The sequence below is a fragment of the Takifugu rubripes genome, chromosome 18 (assembly GCF_901000725.2).
Source record: "Takifugu rubripes chromosome 18, fTakRub1.2, whole genome shotgun sequence".
NCBI classification, from domain to species: Eukaryota; Metazoa; Chordata; class Actinopteri; order Tetraodontiformes; family Tetraodontidae; genus Takifugu; species Takifugu rubripes.
Window position 1 is genome coordinate 9,443,622 of NC_042302.1, and position 27,293 is coordinate 9,470,914.

General features: G+C 51.0%; 1 protein-coding gene across 3 annotated transcripts; it reads right to left on the reverse strand.

Annotated features, from left to right (window-relative positions):
• Positions 1-448: 448 nt before the first annotated feature.
• camk1da (calcium/calmodulin-dependent protein kinase 1Da) lies at positions 449-27,121 on the reverse strand. 3 transcript variants are annotated; one of them, XM_029825588.1, is made up of 12 exons: positions 26,685-27,121; positions 25,675-26,046; positions 14,262-14,393; positions 12,661-12,735; positions 7,477-7,615; positions 6,997-7,123; positions 5,938-6,013; positions 4,147-4,259; positions 3,971-4,049; positions 3,766-3,853; positions 3,448-3,628; positions 449-3,323 (listed from the first exon to the last, which is right to left on the reverse strand). In XM_029825588.1, exons 2-12 carry the CDS (start codon positions 25,770-25,772, stop codon positions 3,124-3,126), a joined length of 1,308 nt encoding a protein of 435 aa, XP_029681448.1. In that variant the 5' UTR covers positions 25,773-26,046; positions 26,685-27,121; the 3' UTR covers positions 449-3,123. The 3 variants fall into 3 exon arrangements, with proteins under 3 accessions (XP_029681448.1, XP_029681447.1, XP_029681449.1); XM_029825587.1 differs by having other exon boundaries at positions 3,397-3,628; positions 26,685-27,025; XM_029825589.1 differs by lacking the exons at positions 25,675-26,046; positions 26,685-27,121 and adding an exon at positions 25,149-25,335 and having other exon boundaries at positions 3,397-3,628.
• Between the last annotated feature and the right edge of the window lie 172 nt (positions 27,122-27,293).

A 27,293-nucleotide genomic window follows, 5' to 3' on the forward strand; every position in this document is an offset into this window, starting at 1 on the left:
TGCCACAACTGCTGAGCACAGACTGTCAAAGTGACGCGCTGTCTGTGGCGCCGGCGCCTCCACCGTGTTACAGACCACAGACACAAACACACCGGGAGAAGTCCCAAACGCTGAAGCGGAATCCTCAAAGCCGTTCGCCTCATGCTGGCTTCCCCCTCTCCAGCCGCCATGCGGTCCGACGGCGAAACGTAAGAAAAACTCGCCGGAAAACGGTTCCAAAGAATTTGAGCGGGTCGAGGTCGTCCTCAGTCAGTCACGGCGGAATTCTTTGGAATCCTTCCTTAAGTTTGGTGAAAAGAAAAGCCTGAGTTCAGGAAATAAGGATGAGAGCCACAATGAGGAGGGGAAGACAGGCGGCGCCAGTGGGCCGCCGCCAGGCCGCCGTCAGGCCGCCGCCAGGCCGCCGCCAGGCCGCGCTGGACACACGATGAGAGCAGGAGGAGGGAGAAAAGGGGAAAAAGCTGCTTTTTTAATAAACATTGAACATTCCGTGGAGGATACAATCAACGTTGACAAACTCCGGCTCATTCACTCTCCTGTCAATACGTCAAAAATGGTCATCGGACTCCACGATGTATTTACAGCGGCATCAAATGGAAAAATTCATTCAGAAACGTTGAACAGCAGACATGTATACATTCCCAAATGTTCCGAACGACGTCACATTTCATGAAGCTTTGACACGTTGGCTAATGACTCCTCTTTAGTCCTTGAATAATACTTGAGATTAAAAGTAAATTTCAGCACAATCTGACAGGGGATCAGCGTCTCGCACGTCCATCTGAGGTCAACGTCCAAGGAAAAGAGCGAAGAGATGCTGTTAAAGATGCATAGCCGTCGGTGGTATATGCATACTGGGAATGGACAGAGGAAGGGGGACATTGCAATAAAGCCCTTATGTAGCTGGAAACCTCATCAGTAACACAAAGATAATTAAGTGTAACCCTACACACTCCACCAATCTCCTGTCATTTAAAAAATAAACTGCAGCTAACGAGCACAAAGTCACACAAACATCGTTTTGTTTTTCCCTTCAGACAACAGAAAGTTTGCGACGCTAACACCAACGCAGAGCGACATTCAGCATTGTGAAACAGTAGATCTGTGTTAGCCCGTTAGCCTGCTACTGAGCTCCAAACCCCAGACACAACAGCAAATGTGGCTGACTGCAGCAAAGCAGCAACTCAAACGTGACTTTCATGTATAAAAAAGGTCAAGAATGTCGACTAATCTCTGCTTAATCCTGAAAACAAAACCAGGCAACATGACGGAGCTAATGCTAACATGGCTAAGCTAGAGTAGGTACATTAGTGATGGAGCTAAATAAAGAGCGGGATTGGAGCAAAGTCAGACTATTTTTACCATATTTTTAACATCTCACTCAGCTCCAAAAATGGCAACCGATTAGAAAAGGATCCATTTCGCTCTCGATCCACTGGCAGAGTTCAGCCCTTTGATTGATTCCTCTGGCTTTGCAAACAGCTTCTTATCAAACAAGATCTGTTCGGAACCAATTTGGCCCCACGAGGAACCAAATTATCTCCCTTCTCCACTTTGTCTGGGCTACGATTCTCAATAAAGGGATCAGCGGGATTGCATCTGATCAATCAGGACAATCTGATATGTGCTAGAACAGCCGACACGTTCCGGGTCGCTTGGAAAAAGGCCCTCGGAGTCCACAACGTGGTCTCAGACTCCAGTCGGAGGGGCTGTCTCACCACAAGTGGATGGTTCGTCCACGGCGTGCTCTTATTGTGGCGGGTCGTTGGGATTTGAAACTACAATAAGCGGAAAAGGAATGCAGTCCTAAGCTGTGAAACAGGACACACCAGGCAGAAATTTAAAATTCCCACCTTTTCCCGTGCAAACTGCTTCTTCCCGCCTCATGTGACTGGACATCGGGCTGGACGTCACCGAGCGAACAGCCTATAGAAACGTCTAAAGATCAAAGTTAACCTCTGCGAGGATGTTGTAAACACAATATTTGGCTCGTTACGGAATCCGTGCGGGGGTGCAGGAGGACGGCGGGAGTCCCGATTCTTTGACGTCGATGCTACGAGAAAAGCCTCAGCGAGGTCACCGGTGATTCGCCAGCTCACAGTGCGGCCGCAGTTTTCCCTGAGCGCTTCTCAACTGGGCGCAGCCTGACGACGCCATCACGTGACATCATGGCTTCTCTGGAGAGGAAAGGAAGGTCGGGAGGCAGCAGCTCCTGGACCAGCACGGGACCTTCTGGACGCCTTTAAACTAAAGCTAAACTAGCAAAGGTCCTGCTTCCTGTTTTATACACGCACGTCCCTTAAAGGGTGATCGTTGTTAAAAAAATCTTATAAAGTAAGAAAACAATAAGCAACTCAGTATCTCCCAGATAAGGAGTTGTGCAATGCTCCGGTATCTCTTATCCCTGGCGAGCACCTGACCTGTGCAAAATACGTGAAGCGCTGACACGTACGTCAAATCTCAACAGTCTTTAAACTTTAAAGCACAAACAAGCCGACCAAAATGATTAAAGGTGCGAAGCATCGCGCCAAATCAGGGGGGGTGGGGGGGTGACCTGATGAAAACGGTGCTGCAGTTCCCACAGCGGCCACTAGGTGGCGCGGAGCGCTGCATGACGCGACAACTGGCCCTTCTTTATTACTAATTTAATTTAAATGACTAATTTAATTTACATTACTGGGATATGTTAAAGCGATCGGTTCGCGGGAGACGACCAATTCCTTATCACAGCGATTGTAGTGACGCGAGAATGAATTTGACGGTGACGTTCTGTAAAATGACGGCGCTCAACACAACCGTGATGAAAAAGTCCAGTTGCCATGGTGACTAATTTGAGAAAAATGCTTAAAAAAGGCCAAGAGCAGATCGGAGGGAATTGATGCCGTGTGACATCAGCTACACCCACCATGACCCTCCAGTGACAGCAGCCGTGGTCATCGTGGTCGCCATGGTGACGCCCACAGCAGTTGGCGGGTGCGTGAAGGGTGTAACAGGATTCAATGGGTCGGAGTCCTCTGCTCTCCCAGGAGCAGGGCGGGGAACTGGCTGGGAGGACTAGAAGCTTGGCGATGGACGAGCCGACAGGAAGAGGCCTGGACGGCGTGGAACCCTCCTCCTCGCCCGTCAGGCCACGCCTCTCCATCCCTGCTTCACAGCGCCGTGGCCTCCCAGCTGGTTCCCCGGGGGACCTGGCGTCACTTGGTCTCCGTGAGCACCGGGGCGGGGACCGCCGAAGGGTGTGGCCGGTTCAGCTCCACGCCGGTGGGGCTGGACGAGGAGGCGGCGGACGCCAGACTGCAGAGCGTAACCGGGAGGGGCTACACCTAAGTGGGAGGAGCCAGATGAAAAATGAGCGAGGGTTCCCGGTCGGCCGTCCTCTGTGTGCAGCTCACTTACATTCCTTACGAGCAGCTGCTACGTTGTTGCTGTCTAAGGAAGCAGGTTTACCGGCAGACGTGTTCGGGCTCTGCGGCGTCTGGGCGGCGTTCTGGGGCGGGGCTAACTGGCTCTGGTTCCCCTGGGCTGGCCTCGGCCGGCTCGGCGTGTTGGCGTCCGCGCTGCTCGCCGTGCTGCTGCCGAGCTGCAGCCGCCTCATGTGGCGGACCACGGCGGTGGCGTTGAAAGCTTGCTGATGCGAGAGAAAAGAATGATGAATGCGCGGCGGTACTCACGGCGAGAGCGTTCACGATCATCGGAACGCGGCGGGCGACACGAGGCGGAAGCGGCGTTCCACGGACGGGGAGACGAGCTCCAAGCAGCATTTACCCTCCACTTGCTCTTGGCAAAGTTCTTTTTGATCTGCCTGCTGACGGACTCGTGGATGTTTTTGCAGAGCGCCGTATCTCCGGCGATCCTGACACACACACACACACACGCACACACACACGCACACACACACACACACACACACACACACACACGTTAGGCCGCTGCCTTCCTTTGTGGCTCCGTGCGCAGCGGCGTCCCTCACCAGGGGTGTCTGAGCGCCTGTTCGCAGGTGAAACGCTTGGCTGGATCTTTCTCCATCAGGTTGGCGATGAAGTCCTTGGCTGAGGGGGAGACAGCGGAGAGGGGAGAGACATTCCAGGTGAGGGGGGGGGGCAAATGTGAGCAAGAACAGAGAGGATGGAGGACGTGGGGGCTCACCTGAGTCGGAGATGTCGTCCCAGTACGGAGCGTCAAACTCGTAGTCGGCTTTCAGGATTTGCTCGAAGAGCTTGGAGTCGTTCTCGTCGTAGAAGGGGGGGTAACCACAGAGCCTGGGGGCAGAAGGATCAGCCACACGCTCCCGTCACTCGCTCCTCGGGATCCCCTCTTATTACTGAGTAAAGGTTATCCTGGAGGAGGGAAACGTGGGCCGATCCGTGCTCGGTTCCACGTCAGCTCCTCGCTTTTCCCTTCATGTTCAGCGCCGCTTCATCACCTCATTAGTCTCAATCTTTTCCTAAAAACTCGTTCCCTGTCGAGCTTTTCTCCTCGCTCGGCCCTCAACATCCAGAGCTGCCGTCCTTACTTCACTTTAATCTTCCAATAAATCTCCTCCGTTATCTCTCCCGTCTTTGGCTCTAGAAATGAGGTCACCATAGAGGTCACGGCGTGGGCGCCGGCAGATTACCACGAGAGCTCCCCAGTCCGTCCCACTGCCTGACCAGTGCTCCCAGAGACACATGGCAAGAAGGACTTTGGACAGGACTCAAAAACGTCCATATTTGACCGTAAAAGTCCACGTTTTATTATTCAGCGCCAGCCAATGACGTGTTTTTTTGACCACAGTTGTGATTTAACACATTTATAGACAGTAATTGGCTGCGCTGAGTTAATTGGGTTAATGGGATTACTGGTTTGCCACATCGGTTAATACAACTTAACTCACTTCCAATGTCGTCCCATCGGAACGAGCCAAGAAAACCAACAACACAGCTGCTGCTCAACCACAAACATCGTCTGACCCACCTTGTTAAAGTTGGACCAGGACATTTTAGGAACATTCATTAAAATGCCTTTGAAACACGCACACGCACGCACACACACACACACACACACACACACACAAATACGGAATGTCTACACTCTGCTTGCCGTGTGTAAATAAAGGTCTTTGATTTTCCTGTTTGGTTCAAGACCCACCTGACATCCGGCCAACAGATGATTTATGCCACCGGACGCTGGCTAGCGCTAACGTTTGTCCTTTGTGACAACTGCTGGTCTCAAATGCAGCTGTGAAACTGGACAAAAAAAGGGCCACACACACACGTGCACACACATGCACGCGCACATCACCCCAGGTGATTATCATGGCTGATTACCTGATGTGATCTTTCCACCTGAGCGGCGGCTAAAAGCTAACGAGGGCTGAATCCCGGCGCTAATTGTGCTAATTGTCAACAGGAGGATGAGGAGTAAGTTGAGGAGGAGAAGGGAGAAAAATCCTACCTTGCAGCTCAATGTCCATACAAGGCCACTCACACGGGAGTGTGTCTGATGTCGTAATAAACACACACTGAAGCCGATGCATGTGCACATGTGACCTTTGACCTTATCAGATTCCATCCACAGCTACTCTCATAGCTGAAGCATGACCAGGACCCACCAGCTCTGTGAAACAATGTGAATGTGGTTTCCACCGTTTTACAGCTCGCACTGCGTCACCACACTCTGCTCTTGTGTGTGTGTGTGTGTGTGTGTGTGTGTGTGTGTGTGCACGAGGAGAGACATTCTGCAGTGTGTGTGTCACGCTGCCCAGAAGCAGAGAGGCATCATCCATCTCCATAAACGTCACTGCGAGTGTTTCTATCAGCCCACGCGCTGCTGGCTGTTCAATGTGCTCCGATGGGATGTTTTATAGCATTTTCCAGCCAAAATAACAGCTCATTTTAGCCAAATTACCCATTCGTTACAAGACATTAATGAATGTTTTGGGGGGGCAGACGAGCTTACAGGATGTAGGCGATGACTCCGATGGACCAGCAGTCGACTGCCTTGCTGTATGGCTTCTGGGCAAGAACCTCTGGAGCTGAAAATGGAAGGAAGAAAAGTCTGTCTGGATTGTTTCACTCTCTCTTGCCAGCTTGTGGTCCCGCTGAGGTGCAAAAACGGTCGTTTTACGAGGCAGAAAACAACGCAGACTCTCCACATCTGTTCCAATTAAAGTCACACGTCGGGCAACGTGTTCCGCAGGAGGCCCAGATTCTAAAGATCCTGAAGATTCTAAACACTGAAACTGTGCCCCGCTTCAACAGCCAAACCAACCAGAAACCGATACGATAAACGATACTTTAGAGGTTTGAGAGGGAAGACGAACGTTTTGTTCACGAGTCTACGACCACGCGGCACCGCCGATGGATTTTAGGAGGTTTGTGAGGCAGACTGGCCTCCCTCTGCAGCTCATTACCGGCCCAGGACAGAGCAAATTACTAATGACAGTGAGCCCCCCCCCCACGCACGCACACACACACACACACACACACTCACACACACACACACACACACACACACACATGCACTGGGCTGGATGGAAATAGACCTGGCACAGATCGGAGAAATATCTCACAAATCTGGGGCAAAGTCTAAACTGCCCGAGTGTTTATGTGTCTATTCTGACTCATTGTGAGTGTTTGTGTCAGTTTTCCAGACATAAAATGGACATTTTTACACTCTGAGGTCATCGCGTCTATAACAACTTCAATAAGAAGTCAAATCTGCTGAGCCAGAATAAATTCAATGTGTTTTTTTTTTTTACTTTTAAACTTAATCTATGCTATTTTTAGACTGCTGCACAAGCTGTTTGCCAGGATTAGTATAAATGCAGAAAATGTGTCGCTTTACAGTCTTTTCTTTCCCAAAAATCCACAATACTGATTAGAAAATGCCGTTCCAGACGCCATCACACTCGAAGACGCTGGTCTGGATGGAAACGTGTCTGAAAATATTCCAAAGATCCAGAAAGATTTAGGTCAGAAAAGATAAAGAAGAGTTGTGAAGAGCAGCTGGACTCACCTACGTATCCTGGTGTGCCACAAGCAGTGGACATGACGTTTCCGGTGCCCTCCATCTTAGAGAGACCGAAGTCGCTGATCATGATCTTTGACTCGTCTTGGGAATTAAAATACAGCAAATTCTCTGGCTGAACACAAAGAAAAGGGGGTGAATTACAGAGTTTCACCCTGAGCAGCAAATTAAATACATTAAAAGATGTTAAAAATCATAAAGTGACTTTTTCCCCTTCTCTTTTTATACACACTGTGCTGGTTTATGAGAGTCTGTTGGACCAGCACCCTCCCTCAAACACACAACCAGCTCAACTCTGGCACAAAAACACAACTCATGTGTCAAAGCGGAGTTATTACTGCACTAAATCATAATGGGAGAGAGAAACAACAGTGTGTGTGTGTGTGTGTGTGTGCGTGCATGCGTGCGTGCGTGCGTGTGTGCGTGTGTGTGTGCGTGCGTGCGTGTGTGCGTGCGTGCGCTGCCTGCCTTCAGGTCCCGGTGCACGATGCCCATCCTGTGCAGGTAATTCACAGCATCTAGGACTTGTCTGATTAATGTGCTGGCGTCCTTCTCGGTGTAGAAACCCTTTTCCACAATGCGATCAAACAGCTCGCCACCGGAAACCCTGCAGCAGAAACAGAGGCGTGCGCGTGCGCGCGTGCACGTGTGTTAATATTCCTTCAGTAGTGGTTCACTGGTAAGAAACTGAGCAGAAAATCATTTTTTAAAAGTTCCAAATGCTTTGCATGATGTTATCTCACACATTGCATCATTCATTTCATCTTATAGTACTTTGCTTCTTTATTTCACTGATTTTTACAGCATAAAACAAACGCAACATGAAACGTACATTTTGATACAAGAGCTGACAGCGCCCCCTACCGCCACCAACGCGCATATCACATTTGATTTGGACTTGGACATATTAATTGTGATAACATGCAAATAACTGGGCTATAACTAGTTATACTAGTTTGGATCAGAGTACCAGTCACTTCTGCAGTGTTCTCCACAAATGGCAAGTTTACATTCAACAAAACAAAAGGCACACAAATTTGCTTGCATGCACTAACATGCACTAACATGCACTAACATGCACTAACATGCACTAACATGCACTAACACGCACTAGTGGCATCAGATGTGTTGCTGTATGATAGCAAACACATTCCTTTAAAACGGGTGAGGTTTAGGGTTAGTCATCACAGCAACACATCAGATTAAAGCCTGCAGTAGTTAAGCTCTAATGAAGTGGGGGGGGGGATAAGGAGAGAGGGAGAGAGAGGGGAGAGAGGGAGAGAGAGAGGGGAGAGCAAGGGAGGGAGGGGGGAGAGAGAGGGGAGAGAGGGAGAGAGGGGAGAGAGGGGAGAGCGAGGGAGGGAGGGGGGAGAGAGAAAGGGGAGAGAGAGAGGAGAGAGAGGGGAGGGAGAGAGGGGAGAGAGGGAGAGAGAGGGGAGAGCGAGGGAGGGAGGGGGGAGAGAGAAAGGGGAGAGAGAGGGAGGGACAGAGGGGGAGAGAGAGGGGGGAGAGAGAGGGGAAAGCGAGGGAGGGAGGGGGGAGAGAGAAAGGGGAGAGAGAGAGGAGAGAGAGGGGAGGGAGAGAGAGGGGAGAGAGAGGGGAGAGCGAGGGAGGGAGGGGGGAGAGAGAAAGGAGAGAGAAAGGGGAGAGAGAGGGGAGAGCGAGGGAGGGAGGGGGGAGAGAGAGAGGAGAGGAGAGAGGGGAGAGAGAGGAGAGAGGAGGGAGGGGAGGGAGAGGAGAGAGAGGGGAGGGAGAGAGGGAGAGAGAGGGGAGAGCGAGGGAGGGGGGAGAGAGAAAGGGGAGAGAGAGAGGAGAGAGGGAGAGATGAGGGAGAGCGAGGGAGGGAGAGGGGAGAGATAAAGGGGAGCTAGAGAGTAGAGATGAAGGGAGAGGTAGAGAGGGAGAGAGGGGGGGAAGGGGAGAGCAAGGGAGGGGGGAAGAGAGAAAGGGGAGAAAGAAGAGAGAGAGAGGGAGGAGAGAGGGAGAGAGAGGGGAGAGCGAGGGAGGGAGGGAGAGGGAGGAGAGAAAGGGGAGAGAGAGAGGAGAGAGAGGGGAGGGAGAGGGAGGGGGAGAGAGAAAGGGGAGAGAGAGAGGAGGGAGAGCGAGGGAGGGGGGAGAGATAAGGAGAGAGAGGAGAGAGAGAGGAGAGGGGAAGAGAGGGAGGGGGAGAGAAAGGGAGGGGGTGGTGTGGTGGGGGGGGGGTTCAGAATTAATTGCTAATCCCGTCACTGTTCAACAGGGGCAGTAAAGTCTGTGAATGATGTGTAGTTGCATAAGATCATGGCAATCAGACACCCACACAAAGACCAAAACACACACACACACACACACACACACACACACACACGTTCACTCGGTATGTGAACACACAATCACGAATATTCGTGCCTCCGTTAAAACAAAATGACAACCGTGAAAGTCTCGCATGCGAAGGCACAGATCAACGCGTGCACGTTAGACTAAAAACACAGTGGCCACAACATCAAGCAGCAAAACAAACTAAAGGCTTAAGAGATGTCAGACGATGGCGTCTCTCGGAGCAGATTGAACACAGGAAGGTCACCTTGAAGGTCACCTTGAAGGTCACCTTGAAGGTCACCTTGAAGGTCCGTGGCAGCCTGAGCCACGATTGCTCCAAACCAGGGAGATTATCTTGATCAAAAATACATTTTTGCAAGGATTCACTGCTGCTTTTGTAGGTTAAACCTAGTTCAGGATCTTTTTACACACCATTTCATTTCCATTGATTTACACAGCTGATGGGAAAAGGAAACTTTTCAACCGTCCTCATCTACAAATGTTAAAACAGGTTCTCCGCTGGCTCTAGTCTAGTGTTCCTAAAGACCTCCACAGTGTCAACAACAGGACTGGAGGCACCTAAATGGGCCTCAAGCAGGTACAAGTTCATTCCAACGGCTCACAAAGACCAAAAGTCTTTTTTCCTGACTGCTGGGTTGTTTCATTCCTATTACATTTGTTAATTATTTGTTGTTTCCAGTAGCAGCAGGATCGATCCAGCGTCCACATCGGTTGCATTGATTTCCATAGCTGCTTCCCTAGCACCAGGTTACATAATACCGGCTGTGATGGATGAGAACGACGGAACCTGCCCAGCTGCCCTGATCCCAACTGGAGCTAGTCCAAAACCATTTCTCCTGGATCTCTCTCTCTCCATATAAACGTACGTTTCATCTTGATTAGTTATCACTACTGAAACGCCAAAACGAGGAAGAAAAGCCTTTAAAGCAGCTGTGTGCCAGGAGCAGCTGGCAGCGCTGGAAACAGACACGGAGCTACTCTTCAATGACTTTTCTGGTTCTTTGACCACTGAGAGATGCACCAGGAAGCCAAAATACATATATAAATGCAACAACTAGACTAAAATATCTGGCTTGATTGACAAAATACATGTAGAAAGATGGTTATTCTGCCGAAGTGTTGTTGACAGCAAGAGGAGCTAAAACATGACCGATAAAGGGTTCAGAGTTCCTAAAATCCCTCATTACATCAGGCTCCACTCAGGAGACCTGCGCATGAATGTCCCATTAGGTCAGACAGTAAAGTGGCCGATGGCTGCGTTCAAAATAAGTGCTTTCATTAAACACACTGAGCGAGACTTCAAAACCTTGTCACAAATCTGACCTCCGACTGGAGAGTGAACCCGAGCCATTAACAGATGGCTGGAAAAAAGTGCTCCACACACGTGGGGTGGCAAGAGATGAGGGAGGGGTAAAAGATGAGCAGGAGGCTTGCACTTTACAATAACAGTCTGTAAAGTAACAGTCCATAAAGTAATAGTCCGTAAAGTGACAGTATGTAAAGTGACAGTATGTAAAGTGACAGACTGTAAAGTAATAGTCTGTAAAATAACAGTCTGTAAAGTGACAGTCCGTGAAGTAAGAGTCTGTAAAGTAACAGTCTGTAAAGTAAGAGTCTGTAAAGTAACAGTATGTAAAGTGACAGTCCGTAAAGTAATAGTCTGTAAAGTAGCAGTCCATAAAGTAAGAGTGTGCAAAGTGACAGTATGTAAAGTAACAGTCTGTAAAGTGACAGTCCATAAAGTAATAGTCTGTAAAGTAACAGTCTGTAAAGTGACAGTATGTAAAGTAACAGTCTGTAAAGTGACAGTATGTAAAGTAAGAGTGCGTAAAGTAAGAGTCTGTAAAGTGACAATCTGTAAAGTAACAGTCCGTAAAGTAAGAGTCTGTCCACTAGATGATGAGCAAGCAATATTATTTATTTATATAGCGTCTGTTACAATCAAAATTGTTTCTAGGTGCTTTACAGAATCCCAGGACCGGACCCCCAACAGACAACAGTGGCAGGAAAAACTCCCCTTTAACAGGAAGAAACGTAACGTATAAATAAATTAAGAGTATGCAGTATGAAGGAGGAAAATCACATTAATTAAAAGTACAATTGCAAATTTGCCAGGCATCGTAGGAGTTGGCTGACCAAGAGACCGAGGTCGTTTCTTAATTTACGCCTCCACTAAAGGTCCTTCCTGATGCCAGCGAGACACTGGATACGTCAGCGGTTTCAGTCACAAAGTCTGAGCAGATAAAACTTTGCGATTCAAAATGTTCATTCCATCTCCCGGTGAAACTACAACAAAAGTATCTCAGCATCAGACTGCTTCTCTCATTTGTTCTTAATTTAAGATCTTTTATTTCCTGTTATTAAACTGGACCGACCTGGAGCAGCAAGTCATTGGCTTTAATGAGCAAAAATGTGTCCGTTGGCTTTAAAACAGAAATAAATATTCGTTAATGCTCATTAGCTCTGAATAGATCCTGTGAGATGTGATAATTAGCTCATCGACAGCATAAATCCCGTTAAATATGAGCGCTGCCGATCGAGCCGCTATAACGTGAACGGGTCTGACTCAACAGCGCCCTGCTGGGACGTAAATCTACCTCATCGGGGGAAACTCCCCACTGTGCAGCAGCGGCCAACATCCTGTTGCAAAGCTTCCATCCTCACACTGTCACCACCCGCTTCCCCCCATAACTGTCGGCCATTTTGTTTGCGGGTAATATGGCGTTCGGGGCCGTTTCCAGCGTGCGACATCACAGCAGTAAATGCTCTGTTTTGTACAGCTGTGTTAAAGATGCAGTCACACCAAAGAGCGGATGTCGCGTGAATGTACGCGGACACGTCACACAACAAAATCATATTTTAAAGAAAATCGAAAGAGACGGGTGGAATTAAAGCAGCTTGAAATCTAAGAGTTTACCGTTGCCACTGAATGCCAATAAAAAGTACATTAATTTAAAAAAAAAAGAAAGAACTAAAGCACCCAAATAAGAGAAGATAGAGAACAGATAATCCACTGGCATTAGGTCGTAAAGCGCTGTTGTGTAATCCTCCGCTGTGACTTTCACCTGAACTTGACTGAAATGTTTCCGGCGTTAGTGCCAAACTTGACATCCAATATCTTACGTAACCACGGCGTGAAGCTAGAGCAGGTTAGTGGGTGAGGACAGGCGCACCACAGCGGTCCTGGGCGCCGGCGTTGCGTCTCGGAGGGGAAAGGTGGGCTTTGTTCTGGTGGTCGTCAACTTTGAGAAATTAAAACAAGATTTCTCCTGCTAGGAAACACAAATGACCTTGAGGTTTACAGAATCTTGCAGAGGAAGAAGGCGAACTCACAGCTGCATGATCAGGTAGAGGTGGTCCGGACTCTCGTAGATGTCTTCCAGCGCCACAATGTTCTCATGTTTGATCCTGCAAAAGCAAGTAAAAGCATGTAGGAACCTGTACGACAGGCAGCAGGGAACATCCCAGAGTGAACGGCTGAACTCTGACCATGTCACAACCACCACTCTGTTCCTGCAGAACGCACGGCGGGCGATGTGGCCACGGAAGATGGCGCTCACGGTTGGGAACCAAAGCTTGGCACAATTATTACCATTATTAAGTCCCAACATAGCTCGACCAGTTTAGCCAGTTTGCAACTGAAGAGCAGAGAACATGTTGAAAAGGTGGAGTAAACTCCTTCACTACTGGAGACATGGGTGGGAATCATGTCCCCACTAATACAGAAATGGGAGTGTGTGTGTGTCTGTGTGTACTGTCCTCACACCTAGAATGTGTTGTGGGTTAATCGCCTTTAACATTGTAAACACAGGTATTTGCTCTAGTCCATACCACACACACACACACACACACACACACACACACACAGGAGCTAAGCCGTGGCGCTCACACCTGACTCGTGCATGCAGGTGAGCAGGTTGAGAGGGGATAATGCGCACGTCTGCGAGCGCTGCCCTGATGATAAAGTGCTGGGAGCTGGAGGGAACATTGAGGAAACCCTCTCACATTTCAGCCACTCTGCACCACTCAGCTGCTCCCATTCAGGGATTTCTTCATCTGTCCTCTCCTACACACAGAAACACTGAAATCCAACAGTGTTCCGCAGCTCTATACACAGCAGAATTAGCTTAGCCTTGGCTGATATTTATGCTGTTCGATGGACTGGAAATGAATCTGAAACCCTTTTCTTCTCCTTTCTGGACCTTGAATACTCCTTTCTCATTTGAGAGGCTTTTTAGTTCTACAATCAGGTGGATGAAATGCAAAGATTTAACCTCTGTCCAGGTGTTTAGCATCTAGGACCTCCGACTAACTCGTTGATGGAGGAATAAACCAAAGCCTTGATGGTCATGATCCAGGGGCCAACGTGGGGTAAAGTGGTCTGAAGGAACAGGTGTCTTCGCCTCATTAGGTTTCATTCCTTTATAACGGCCTCTGTGTTGTTGCAAAGTTTCCTCCGCTACGAGTTAATTGTAGGTGTATTAAAATTGGGAGAAAGTCAGACATCGACAGGATTTAAATAATAATAAGGTTTTATGGCCAATTAAAGCAAAAAATGAGTGTAGCAAGTTGGAAACAACCTTTGATTTAGGAGCAGCATCGAGGTTAGTCTGTGAAGCCATCTTAGAGCACGTCCTGCTGGGCGACGTGCGCTCGGCTCGCTGTCTAATCACACTCATTTATCTAACTTAATGTCTTCTTCTCTCACTACTGTACACGAGCTTTAATCTCGCTAACCTTGTATGCTACAGCTACATTAACAGAGTAATCGCATTTAGCAGCATTGTTCCACAAGGAACAAGGCTGTGGCTTTGGATCGTGACCTGGGGGTGGGAGTTCGGGGTAGCGCGGGGGGGCGGCTTGGACCAGAACGGAGATGCAGGGTTGCCACGGTAACCGGAAAATAGAAGGCTCATGAGGCTAACTGAACTCACCTTCTCAGCACAGCGATCTCGTTCTCGATGCTGCTCTCTTTCCCCTTCAGGGCCTTTTTAGGGATGCACTTGACGGCGAACATGCGGCCCGTCAGCCTCTCCTGGGCCAGGACCACCTCCGAAAAGGCTCCTCTGTGGGGACAAAGACATCCATCGTTCACCAGCAGATCAATAACATTAGAATGTAACGTTTGCCGGCGTCCTCCTGCTCCTCCTGTCAGCTGTGCAGAAGAGAACCTGGTACCAACCGAAAAATGGTTTGAAACGGGTCCAGGTGACATTGCCTTTCTTTTGGAACAGGTTCCTCACACCTACAAGCTGCACGTCTTCCTCTGGCCCCCTCAGAAACGGCGCCTAAACGAAGCCTGGGGGGGGCTGAGTTATCGACACAAACCTTTTCCATTATTTGGTCTTTTCCAGCGCTCAGTCGGGACATGGTAGCATGTTTTTTATCCCTTGATGGTGCAGGCCAACACGCCAGCACAGCCGCCAGCAGATGAAAACATCTTGATGTTATCGCCCCCCCCCCCCCCGAAGGCCCCCGAGCCACAAACACTGTTTGTCCTCCACCGCTGCCTCTAAAATACCCGGAATGTCGGACAGCGTGAAAATGGCCGCCCCAGCGCGGCTCTGCTCCCTATATTAGCAAACACCGGTGTGAAAGCGATGCCTCGTGCACGTCTGCACAGTAAATAGAGAAGAAAACGATGTCGGATCATCCAGGGAAACTCACATTTCATGCCGACTGATTTGATTTATTCACCGTTTGGATTTCATTTAATACAGATTCAGGCTGCGATAAACACTCAGAAGCTAATAAAGCGCCATCGGAGCTGCTGGGTGAAACAACAAGCTCAGACATTTCCTCCTGTTTATTCGACTAGAGCGACACTTGAGAATAATTCGCAGTTTTTATTATTGTGCATCGGTAGGAATTACGTGACAGTAATAAAACAAAACAATTAAAATCCAGCCATCTCTTCCCGCATGTGTAAACAGGTGTGCGCGTGTGTGTGTGTGTGTGTGTGTGTGTGTGTGAGAGGTGATGATAAATGAGGATGAGCCTGCTGAAAGTGAATCTGTCCTAACTGAGCTCTGTTCATCCTCAGATATGTCACACTAGTGTAAACTTCCCCTCCTCTTCTCTTCCTCTCTCCCCTGCAGGAGAGGAGAGAAAACCCAACACACACTGATGGTGAACCTCAAAGTGGCTCTTTTGGATGGATGGATGATGGATGGATGGATGATGGATGAATGAGTGTGTGGGTGGATGGATGGATGGAGGGATGATGGATAAATGGATGGATGATGGATGGATGGATGGATGCATGGATGGATGGATGGAAGGATGGATGGATGAATGAGTGTGTGTGTGGGTGGGTGGATGGATGGATGGAGGGATGAGTGTGTGGGTGGGTGGATGAATGGATGGATGGATGGATGGATGAATGAGTGTGTGGGTGGATGGATGGATGGATGGAGGGAGGGATGAGTGTGTGGGTGGGTGGATGAATGGATGGATGGATGGATGGATGAATGAGTGTGTGGGTGGATGGATGGATGGATGGATGGAGGGATGAATGAGTGTGTAGGTGGATGGGTGGATGGATGGATGGATGGATGGAGGGATGATGGATGGATGATGGGTGGATGGATGGATGGATGATGGATGGATGATGGGTGGATGGATGGATGGATGATGGATGGATGGATGATGGGTGGATGGATGGATGGATGGATGGATGGATGAATGAGTGTGTGGGTGGATGGATGATGGATGGATGAATGAGTGTGTGGGTGGATGGATGATGGATGTTTGCTCAGTTCAGTGCAGCAGTAAATCCTCCGCTGGTGTCACACAGCTGCCGCGGGGCCAAACACAAGTGTATCATCACAGAAGTAAACACAGTTTTTGTGTAGCTGCTCACCAGGAACACACACACTCACACACTCACTCACACACACACACGCACACACGCACACACACGCAGCGATCATGCTGTAGCATCATCTCAGCTCCACATACGACAGATGGTCGTGATGACGTCAACAGGAGACAAAACAATGCATCGGTCTGCTGTTGCCGTGACAACACACAACAGCTCCACTGACGGAGAGACACAAATGAGCATCTTGACATGTTCTGCTGTATAAAAGCGCTCGTGTCACACGAAGACGTGGACAAAGGCCACACAACAGCAGCAATACTTGGATTTTCTTCTGTCTGTGGAGATTTTCCAGCTGCCATTTGTCCCACTGTCCAGAGACACACACATTAGGGTTGTTACCCTGTGTGTGTGTGTGTGTGTGTGTGTCCTGTTCAGTGTTTTCTTGTATATTCCAAGTGTATGAGCTTCTGCACCATTCTGCTCAGGCAGAAATAACCCGGTAATAACCCAGTCGTGCTGAAGCACCTCCACTGGTACCCAGAAGTGGGATCGAGTTCCAGCGCTAATCCAGATAAAAGCTAAATGGGTCCAATAGAGAAGCAGAACCACTGAGGGGACATCATTTTAGGTTGCGCGCCAGGCTGTCTGCACACATTATGAGGAGTGTTTGCTAACGTTCTGCCACACAGGACAAGATGATCCATTTAACATTGATTCCAGCAGTAATGAGCTGCTGCTACGTAGCTGTGGAGCAGCCCCGCGTCCTCACGGCCGCTGTTGTGACCACGGGCGGCTGAAATGACTGTGTTTAATGGCCTCCCGTCGTCTCGAGTACGACAGAAACGAAAGGACGGAAACGACATTAACGACACAGTGGTTGTAATAACTCATTAATGACACGGTCACATGTGCCGAGTGGGTTTTTACAACAATGTCAGAGGTTTTGCTTCCATCAGGCTTTCTTCACCTCTCAGATTCCAGGATAAAACTGCTCAGTGGGCGTCACCTGGAGTCACCTGACCGGTGAGTCCGGGTGTCACCTGGAGTCACCTGACCGGTGAGTCCGGGGGTCACCTGGAGTCACCTGACCGGCGAGCCGGGCGTCACCTGGAGTCACCTGACCGGTGAGTCCGGGTGTCACCTGGAGTCACCTGACCGGCGAGCCGGGCGTCACCTGGAGTCACCTGACCGGCGAGCCGGGCGTCACCTGGAGTCACCTGACCGGCGAGTCGGGGTGTCACCTGGAGTCACATGACCGGCGAGCCGGGTGTCACCTGGAGTCACATGACCGGTGAGCCGGGCGTCACCTGGAGTCACATGACCGGCGAGCCGGGCGTCACCTGGAGTCACATGACCGGTGAGCCGGGCGTCACCTGGAGTCACATGACCGGTGAGTCCGGGCGTCACCTGGAGTCACCTGACCGGTGAGTCCGGGGGTCACCTGGAGTCACCTGACCGGTGAGCCAGGCGTCACCTGGAGTCACCTGACCGGTGAGTCCGGGGGTCACCTGGAGTCACATGACCGGTGAGTCGGGCAGGTCTCCTCTTTCTGTCTCAGGAGTCTTTCATCTGCTCGGTGATCAGACTTAAAGCGCTTGATTATTTCGTTTGGAATTTTGGATCTCGGAGTGCAAAAGTCTGATCCTCTCTCAAAGGCAGTGGAAAACGCTGGGATAATTAAGTAATTATGGCTCCGAGCATCTGCTTCGATATTTATCGGCTAATTAGCAGCGCTAGCGAGCTGAAGGTGAAGCCAAAGCGCCTCGATCACCCCAACTGTGACCTTCCTTCCTTTGAAGTAGCCCTAAAGCTGCACGCGCTCCTAAAAATGGGCCTGGAACAACTTCCTGTCATAATTTCTGGAGATTTCATTCGTTATTTAGCAAAAGTCTCCATGTAAACACGATCAGCGCAGCCGCTGGTCGGCTGCTCCTCCATTTGTGCAGCCAACCAATGTTCAGGAGCAGCCGTACCTTTTTGACCCGCAGGTGGGAACCTGCTGAATGAAGTTGCTATGGCAACAGGAGGCGCGACCGTACGGATTTTATTACATCTCACAAACGCAGGGGAGATCTCAGAGTGAGTTATATGCAAAGAAAAGCGCACGTCTCTGCAGCGACCGAAGGGAAAGGGTCCAAGATCTGCCTCCCTTATGTCTCCTTGTGTTTTTAGAAATGTGAGTGTGTTCCTGCCTTTGGTGCAGTGTGTGGAGGCTTAAATAGCACCGTTGCCACGGCAGCAATTAGGCACCAATTATAGACTATATTCTCAACATGGTTCTGACAGCAGAAGAGGAGGACGTGAGAGAGAGAGAGAGAGATTCCTGCAGCCTTTTGTGTAATTAAGAGCAAAAAAACCTGGAAACATTGAAAAAGTCAAGACATTCTGGTCCCACCAATTACCCAGAAGGCTCCTCTCCCCCGGCAACGTAGGGGGAGAGGAGCTGAAGAGGAATATCCTGCACCCCTAAAGTGAAGCCAAGCTCTCTGGTCCATCATCGTGCACCATCGTGCCCAGCGATGGCGATGCTTTAACCACTCAATATTTGGAATATATGGAAAAAGGGACAAAAAGGGCAGAAGAATGAACAGAGGACCAGGCGTTCTATATAAACAGGCACCCAAACCAGCTGGTGTGATACGGATTCGCCATGGCAACAACCCTGACTAGGGAGTGCCAGCAGAGTTCCATTCTGTTGACATGAGTCACCATGGAAACAGCCGGGTTGGGCGGAGCTCCGCTCATTGAAGCGTGTTCATGGTTGTTTTGGCTCTTCTTTCATTACGTTCTGCTTCGTCTTCTGTTACTTCCTGGAGATTTGGGGTCAAACAATCAGAACACAACGACAGAAGCCACGAGCGGCGTCTCACCCAGCGTTCGCAGTGTGAAACCGACCTGCTACAAGTGTGAAGATGACGTGCTTCGTTGCTCAATACAGGCGTGTTCGTGCGTGTTCCACCCTGGTGAAATCAGACACCCCCCCACCCCCCCGCCGGCGCCCTTTACGTGCATCTCGTTCACACTCCTAACTGCGCTAACCGCCATCACGCCGCTGCAGGTGTAGCGCGTTAGCGGGGTCGTGGTTCGGGGGGGCCGTCGCTCATCTGTGGTTGAAACCGTCCAGAGTGTCTCGGGGGGCAGAAGAAGGTCAAGGTGAACAGGAAGAAACCTGGAGCAGGACCGGACTCTGAGTGGGGCACCCTCCTGCTGATGGCTGGGGGGTAAAAGAGGAGGCGAAGGGGGCAGTTTAGGAGCCATGACCAATGATATCGCCCCAACATCAGGGCTGAGGTCAGGAAATGAAAGAACTTTGTTCCTCCAATGAACTTGAACAGTGTCGAGTTATGCTGCTCCAGAAAAACACACACACACACACACACACACACACACACACACACACACACACACACACACACACACACAGATTTAAGTACAGTGGTGGGACTAAAAGAAAGTAGGTCTGAGGTGAGCCACTTATAAGTGTGTCACTCATGTCAACAACACAGCTTAGCCTCTGTGTGTGTGTGTGTGTGTGTGTGTGTGTCTAAATGACCTGTCCAGAAGACAGAGTGGCTCCTGCTGCACTGCTGCCGTGATGTTGGGAACACTCGTCTGTTTCCACAGCAACCTTCTGTGTGCGCCCGCCAAATTAAAAGAACTTTGCAATTTGATTGATCTGGGATAAAACTCAGCTGATGTAAATGAAACTCATCCAGGAACCAACTGAACGCTCCAACGTCCGAGGGCCTCCGCCACCCAACTCAGGCCAAACAGAAGCTAAAACACGGTCAGACGCAACACGTCGACCGGAGGATCCCATAAAAACCCAAGTGAAATTTTTAATGGGTGTACCGACCACGAGGCCGCAGCAATTATTGCTTATTTAACGACGCTGCTGCGGCTCTAAAGATAAGAACCAGTATGTGAGGAGCATAAAAATAAGAAATGGGCCGAAGATCAGCAGAGTCAGCGGAGGCCTTTCTCATTAAATCAGCCCAACAAAATCCACTGACCTTTGACCTTTCCACGCAAAACGAGGAGCAGAAATTTAAAAGAAACGGAAACATTCACCATGTGGACGCCCTGGAGAGGGCGGCGGTCCGCAGTGGTCCGAAGTCTGAACCGTTTATTATTCCAGTCCCACAACAATGAACGGAGAAAGTGGAATTTATCTTTTCCCATCTAATTGCAGTTAATGGTGATTAATCCGCCGCTGCCCTGTGATAAATCATTCGACAGCCCCACCGTGAGATAATAAATCACCAGCACTTTGGGCCTGATTATTCAGATTAGCGGCCCCGCTCGCGGCCCTGCTGGCGGCCTGATCCCGAAGTGCTGACACACGTGCGATGCAGCAGCTTTCGGAGCTGCGATGACAGGAAACGCGCCTCATTGGGCGCCGCAGCACGCAGCGGAGCAGGCATCTGCCCGGCTCGGCAGGAAGAGTCGGGAGTGCGAACCGGTTTTTACACGCCCTAACAACAACAACAGGAGTTGCTACAGCTGCGAGAAGACGGCGCCGATAACTGACGTGCTAACCGACGGCTGCGCTGCTAACAAGCTGTGGAGGTCTGGGAGTGGGACACGACCACGGTTCTCCTCCCAGCACGAGGAGACGAGCTAGTCCTGGCTAATGCTAGCTGCTAACAAGCTGTGGAGGTCTGGGAGTGGGACACGACCACGGTTCTCCTCCCAGCACGAGGAGACAAGCTAGTCCTGGCTAATGCTAGCTGCTAACAAGCTGTGGAGGTCTGGGAGTGGGACACGACCACGGTTCTCCTCCCAGCACGAGGAGACGAGCTAGTCCTGGCTAATGCTAGCTGCTAACTCAAAAGGACTGCGGTGAAATCACGTGATTATTCTGAATACTTCCCTCCTGGCAGGCTGGGAAGCCACCAACATCGCATTTAATTACAATCCCCCTTTTTCACTATTTCCGTCTTCTCGTCTTTCGCCGCTCCAGTAGCTTTAAAATTCCGCACTGGCGCCGTCAGAGGCGGTAAAAGCTTTGAGGGGAAATATGCTAAGCTGCTTTCTGGCTGTCCTTTATGCTGAGGCTTCACGCCGCAGAGGCACCAGACGATGTTTCCAGCTAAACGTGCTCATTTGTCCCTCGTACCTCCGCACATTCGTTCAGCCGTTTCCGAATCCCTGCAGGAACTTTGATGTCCTGCGTGTTTTTGACCTTGAGCGTCGCTAACGAGGCCGATGGAGTTGATGCGGAACATTAAAGGCAGGAGGAGAAAACCAGGAAGGATACAGGCCACAGTCAGAAAGGGAGCACCAACATCCCAGTAATGTTGCCTCCTCACGTCCTCACAACGCCACCGACCCCCCCAACCCTCCGACCCCCCGACCCCCCCCACCCTCCGGCCCCCGCCGGCCCTGCTCAGGTTCATCACAACAAGCAACACTTGTTTCCCAGCAGGCCGCAGCTCTGATTTCCACCCAAACAGCAGATGTTGTTGTTGAAGCTCTTTCGAATTGTGCAACGGGCCTGAAAGCAAATCCCCCACTCAGGGGCATTATCACCCGTTCTCCGGCTGACCCACGGCACCTGCATCCATTTTGTGTCGCTGTAAAGCTCTCGGACCTCGGCGCCGTCCCCACGTCTCCGCTCATATCGCGTCAGTGGGTCCGACTTCATCTTTGTGCCACAACACAGATTTAATTTTGGTAAAATAATGTGGAGCCGCCTCACGTCTGTGTGGATGAGAAGACAATAAACGCTTCTCTCGTCCCAGCGGGAGACTGAGGGCAAACAAAGGTTTAAAAAAAGGACTGGAAAGGTCAAATAACCGTCGAACAGATGAGATCACGTCCTCTCCGTTTGCTGGAGAACAACCGCGCCCCCCAAAGGAGCTCGCGATGATCAAAGCTGCTGCGAGCAGATCAAAGCACATCTTTGGTCACTGAGTCAGGCGCAAACATTTCAGCATCTCGTGTTCTGCTTAAAAACAAAGACTCCGGCGGCGTCGCCTGAGCAACCGCCTCTTTTTGCCCGCTGGTTTTATTTCTCGTTAATGAAGAAGCTCAACGTGGAGAAACTGCAAAGCGCCGCGCTTGAGGAGCTGGAGCTGCTCCTGATGGTCCGAGCGAACGTGCTGATCTCAGCACGACGCCGCCGCATGACGCAGCCGCCGCATGACGCAGCCGCCGCATGATGCAGCCGCCGCCGCCGCATGACGCAGCCGCCGCATGATGCAGCCGCCGCATGATGCAGCCGCCGCATGATGCAGCCGCATGACGCAGCCGCCGCATGACGCAGCCGCCGCCGCATGATGCAGCAGCCGCCGCATGATGCAGCCGCCGCCGCCGCCGCCGCATGATGCAGCAGCCGCCGCCGCCGCCGCATGATGCAGCAGCCGCCGCCGCCGCCGCATGATGCAGCCGCCGCCGCCGCCGCCGCATGATGCAGCAGCCGCCGCATGATGCAGCCGCCGCCGCCGCCGCCGCATGATGCAGCAGCCGCCGCATGATGCAGCCGCCGCCGCCGCCGCCGCATGATGCAGCCGCCGCCGCCGCCGCCGCATGATGCAGCAGCCGCCGCATGATGCAGCCGCCGCCGCCGCCGCCGCATGATGCAGCCGCCACGTGATGCAGCCGCCGCGTGATGCAGCCGCCGCATGATGCAGCCGCCGCATGACGCAGCCGCGCGGAGGCGACGGGCTTCTAACACGGGGGACGATATAAGCTGAACGTGGACGGTGGAGGCTTAAAATAGAGCCCTGATCCGATAATGGACTGAAGTTTATGATTAATACTCAGAGGTCTGGACACACATGGGAGCACAAACACACACACACACACACACACACGTAACTTTACATGAAATGCAATTAGCCAACAGTTGGCGAGCGTGTGTGAAGCAGCGTGACCTCATCTGGCTTTAGCTCCACCAGAGAAGGTCGTGACAGCAGCGTGCCCCTCGGCCCGGCGCTGGGATGGAGGGAGGGCGCGTGGCGGCGTGACGTCACCACCAGCCGCCTCGACCAAAACAACCACGGCTCGATGACTGTGGCGGCAAATGATAGGCGCAAATAAACAGGCGAGCGCAGGAGAGGAGGAAAAGCTGGCAGGAAAAGAGGGGAGGACGGAGCAGATGGACAGATGGACGGAGAATAAGCCTGCTGGCGTGCTGCGAGCGGCAAAATCCGGTCGACACATGCGAGCGACAAAAGTCAGTTATTTCGTCAAAAAGCGCTTGGTTGTCAAAGGGGGCGTTGTCATGGATACGGCCGTCCTGACACGTGGAGCCCACAAAGTGAATTCTCTTTGGTTTCAGAGACGTGCGCGACCTTTAGCCTCAGAAATGTGCTCGTTTTACTGGATTAAAAGCATCAAATTCATCTTTTGTCGCACAAAAACGGGAAAAAAAAAAACCAAAAACGAACCGCAACCGCGAGTTGGGGTCAACAATCTAAAAGAGAAACACAAACGAGGGAAGACACGTGGAAGAGGGTTAGCTAAAGATACAAAGAGACGGTCGGGGGGGGGGGGGGGGGGCAGCAGGGAAGTAGAACATCAATTAAGGGCAGAATGGCCTAGATGCCACAGTCACATTCCCACTATAACCACCATTATAGCTTTCACGTGCATGCTGGCCCCCTCACACGTCCTTTCACCCCGCCAGCGCCTCAAACACGGGGCATTAATGGGTCTGGGGGAGAAGATGAACTGGGACACTACGGATTAAAGCAATAAAACGGGACCGGAAGAAGATAAATGGCGCCTGCCAGCACCAGAAAAGCGGAGATCAGGTAGCGAACACACACTCATGCACGACCGCAGGGACACACACACTCACAATGGCGTGTCAGCCACGCGTCCGTGACATCACATCCCATCAGGTCGCTCAGAAATGCTGACGCGAAACATCCAGTCAGGCCACTCTTAATTCCCCTGCTTGCTGCTGGCCCTGAACGCACCACGCCACCTCGTTAGGCCACCTCGTTAGGCCACCTCGTTAGGCCACCTCGTTGTTGTTCTGCTGATGCGGCCGGTGCAACGATCCGTCAGCAGCTTCGGTTAATGAGTGACGGCGAGGCGGCCGACCGGGCCGGTCCAGTTCTGCCCCCCAACCTGTCGGCCTCGCTGCGTTCAGCAAAATTTCGGCGGCGACGAGCAATAAAAGCTGACGCTGCTGCCACGAGGCCTCGGTTCACCACCGCCTCCACGCGGAAAAGGGAGCGGAAATCAGTGATTCCGTGTTTATTATGGGACAAGTGTCGTCTTCCAGGAATAAACGACCCGATGACAAATCAAGAGGTCGTTGGACCATTAGAGACCACAGATGATGTTCATCATCGTGTTGTTGACGAATGCCAGGAGGAGGAAGAAGAAGAGGAGGAAGAAGGGGAGGAGGAGGAGGAAGAAGGGGAGGAGGAGGAGGAAGAAGAGGAGGAAGAAGGGGAGGAGGAGGAGGAAGAAGGGGAGGAGGAGGAGGAAGAGAAGGAGGAGGAGGAAGAAGGGGAGGAGGTGGAGGAAGAGGAGAAGGAGGAGGAAGAAGGGGAGGAGGTGGAGGAAGAGGAGAAGGAGGAGGAAGAAGGGGAGGAGGTGGAGGAAGAGGAGAAGGAAGAGGAGGAGGAGGAAGAAGAGGAGGAGGGTAGGAAGAGGAAGAGGAGGAGTAGGAGGAAGAGAAGGAGGAGGAAGAAGAAGAGGAGGAGGAAGAGAAGGAGGAAGAAGGGGAGGAGGAGGAGGAAGAGGAGGAGGAGGAAGAGAAGGAGGAAGAAGGGGAGGAGGTGGAGGAAGAGGAGAAGGAGGAAGAAGAAGAGGAGGAGGAGGAAGAGAAGGAGGAGGAAGAAGAGGAGGAGGAAGAGGAGGAGGAGGAGGAGGAAGAGGAAGAGAAGGAAGAAGAGGAGGAGGAGGAAAAAGAGGAGGAAGAAGAGGAGGAGGAAGAGGAGGAGGAGGAGGAGCTCAGCACAACAGCTTTTATTGGTCCGACCCTTCAGAGGGGGCGACTTCCCCTCAAAATAAAGAAAAAGCTGGAGAGACGCACATTTCTGAGCTCCCTCCCAGACTGAGGCTCCTCAGGTCGCTGGACGCGCACGTGTCACCACGGGAACAGGAGCAGGAAGCTCTGGAGCACGTTCACGCCACCAGGCGGCTCTGCTCGTGCTGCAGAAACAGGACGGGACAGCAGAACTCACGGTCACGGGCCCCGTCCTCCGCTCACCTCCGTCTCCTTTAAAGTCCGACAATGTTCAAAGCTGAATGACAACAACGTGTCCCTCGTGTCTCAATAACTGGGTTTTCCATCCCCAACAGCGGCACGAGCAGAAAAAACATCAGTTATTCATTTCATTTCACATTTCAGATGCGTTTAGAACTAGCATTAATTAATCAGGTCATTAGAGGAATATTTTGGTTATTTTGTGAACTTGATATTTAAATCAATTCAAATGACCTGAAGTGTTGGTGTTGAAAATCACGGAGCCAAATCGAAGCATTAAAGTCCCAAATAGTTGTTTCTGTGTGCGATAATAAAGTGTTCTTTTAGGGCTGGGGGGCGAGTTAATACTCACGTTCCCAGGACCTCTTTGAAATCAAAGATCTTCTTGATGTCGTCCACTTGCTTCTTCCACGGCTCTCCTCTGCCGGGGTCTCCGTTCTCCCGAGCCATGGCGCTCCTTCACCGGCCCGAGAGCCACCGACAGCGGGGGGAGGATGCGGGGGTGACGCGAGGGAGAGAAGGGGACTTTGAGCTGTTTCTCCGTCTGTTAATGGACGCTGGCAGGCTCGGCAGGTTCGGCAGGTTCGGCAGGCTCGGCGCTCCCCCTGGGTCGGACTGGTCCCGGTAGTTTGGGTTCCGCTGCTGCAGGACCATGTGAGTCCTCCTGCAGGTTAGCGCGTCCCTGCTCCTCCCCCCTCCTCCCCCTCCGGCAGGTTGGCAGCAGCTGTCAGAGACAAGAGCGGCTAACAGCACATCCGGTCTGACCTTTCAAAATAAAAGCCCCGCTTCGTTCACATCTATAGAAATGCAGCTGGGACTTCAATCGCTTGTTATTGTTACATATTCTATATTGTTTGTAGCTGTAGTTGTTGGTGGATATTTGGAGGGTTTTACTATGTGGGAATGGTTATAAACACTACTTTATATATGTCACATATGTCGAAGTCACCCAGTTAAGTCTGGATAAGGCTCCTTATCTTCTGAATGTATGTGAAAAAAGAAATCATGTCTTCTGCCCATAATTAATTGTTTGCAAAGAATTGAACAAAACTAACGAACATCACAGGATAGATGTGATAACAAAGTTTTAAAAAAGAAATTCTAGAAAAATGACTAGTAGTCCACTGTCGATCTACATTGGACCATGACACTGAATTTAGTGACCATGACACTGAATTTAGCTTCTATGCCCAAAATCTTTAAATCGATGTCGAATTTTGAATTAATTTAGAATGTAAATACTGTTTTATGATACCGCTGTATTTTACAGGCGCAATTTTTATTCTGTGCTTTTATTTTGAAGGCCCAGTATTCGCACTTTCCTCAGGAAGTTGGGTAAATATGTGAAACTTTACTACCAACCTGCGACCGTTTGGCGTCGCAAATTACTGCGCTTTCTCGACGCTGTCACGGTTCTCATTGGTCCACGAGCGCGTTCACGCTGGTCCAAACTTCAGAGCTGCTGCTCCAGCCAAAAACACAAGTTTGTGCCTGTTGTCGTGGAGCTGGCCGGACGTTTGCGATGCGGCCTGACCGAGACGCGCAGAGGGCGCCCGTCCGGCCAGGAAGTGGACGCAATGCGGAATCATCCACCTGCGGAAACATCCGTGGTGCTGCTGATGCAGGAAAGACCCCAGCAGCTGCAGCCCCGGGATCAAAGAAAAGTTTCGGTGTGCATCGGTGCGCACGTCCTTCCACGGTCTCTCTCTCTCATCCACGCACGCACGCATGCACGCACGCTCACAAACACGATTGCAGCTGGAGCAGCTCATGAGTATTCTGGCTGCAAACTACTGCAGCTCCTCTTCTGCAGCCCCCCCCCCCCCCATCCTGAGTCAGCAAATCTGCCCTTCCACATGATGAAATACCCTCCCCGCGTTTTCTTCCAAACAAGGTCCCCATGTAGTTATCTGCAGCCCTGCCACTAGGTGGCTCCGAAGTCCAAGTTAAAGGGCCGAGTCTCGTTCTGCG

What these genes read in the sequence shown, in the direction of transcription:
- camk1da (XM_029825587.1), bottom strand. Translation starts at nt 25,772, where the DNA reads ATGGCTCGGGAGAACGGAGACCCCGGCAGAGGAGAGCCGTGGAAGAAG. An exon ending in GGACGACATCTCCGACTCAG is followed by an intron (nt 4,050 to 4,146) that starts GTGAGCCCCCAC and finishes TCTCCCCCTCAG; the next exon opens with CCAAGGACTTCATCGCCAAC. An exon ending in AGCAGCTGCTCGTAAGGAAT is followed by an intron (nt 3,324 to 3,396) that starts GTAAGTGAGCTG and finishes CCTCCCACTTAG; the next exon opens with GTGTAGCCCCTCCCGGTTAC.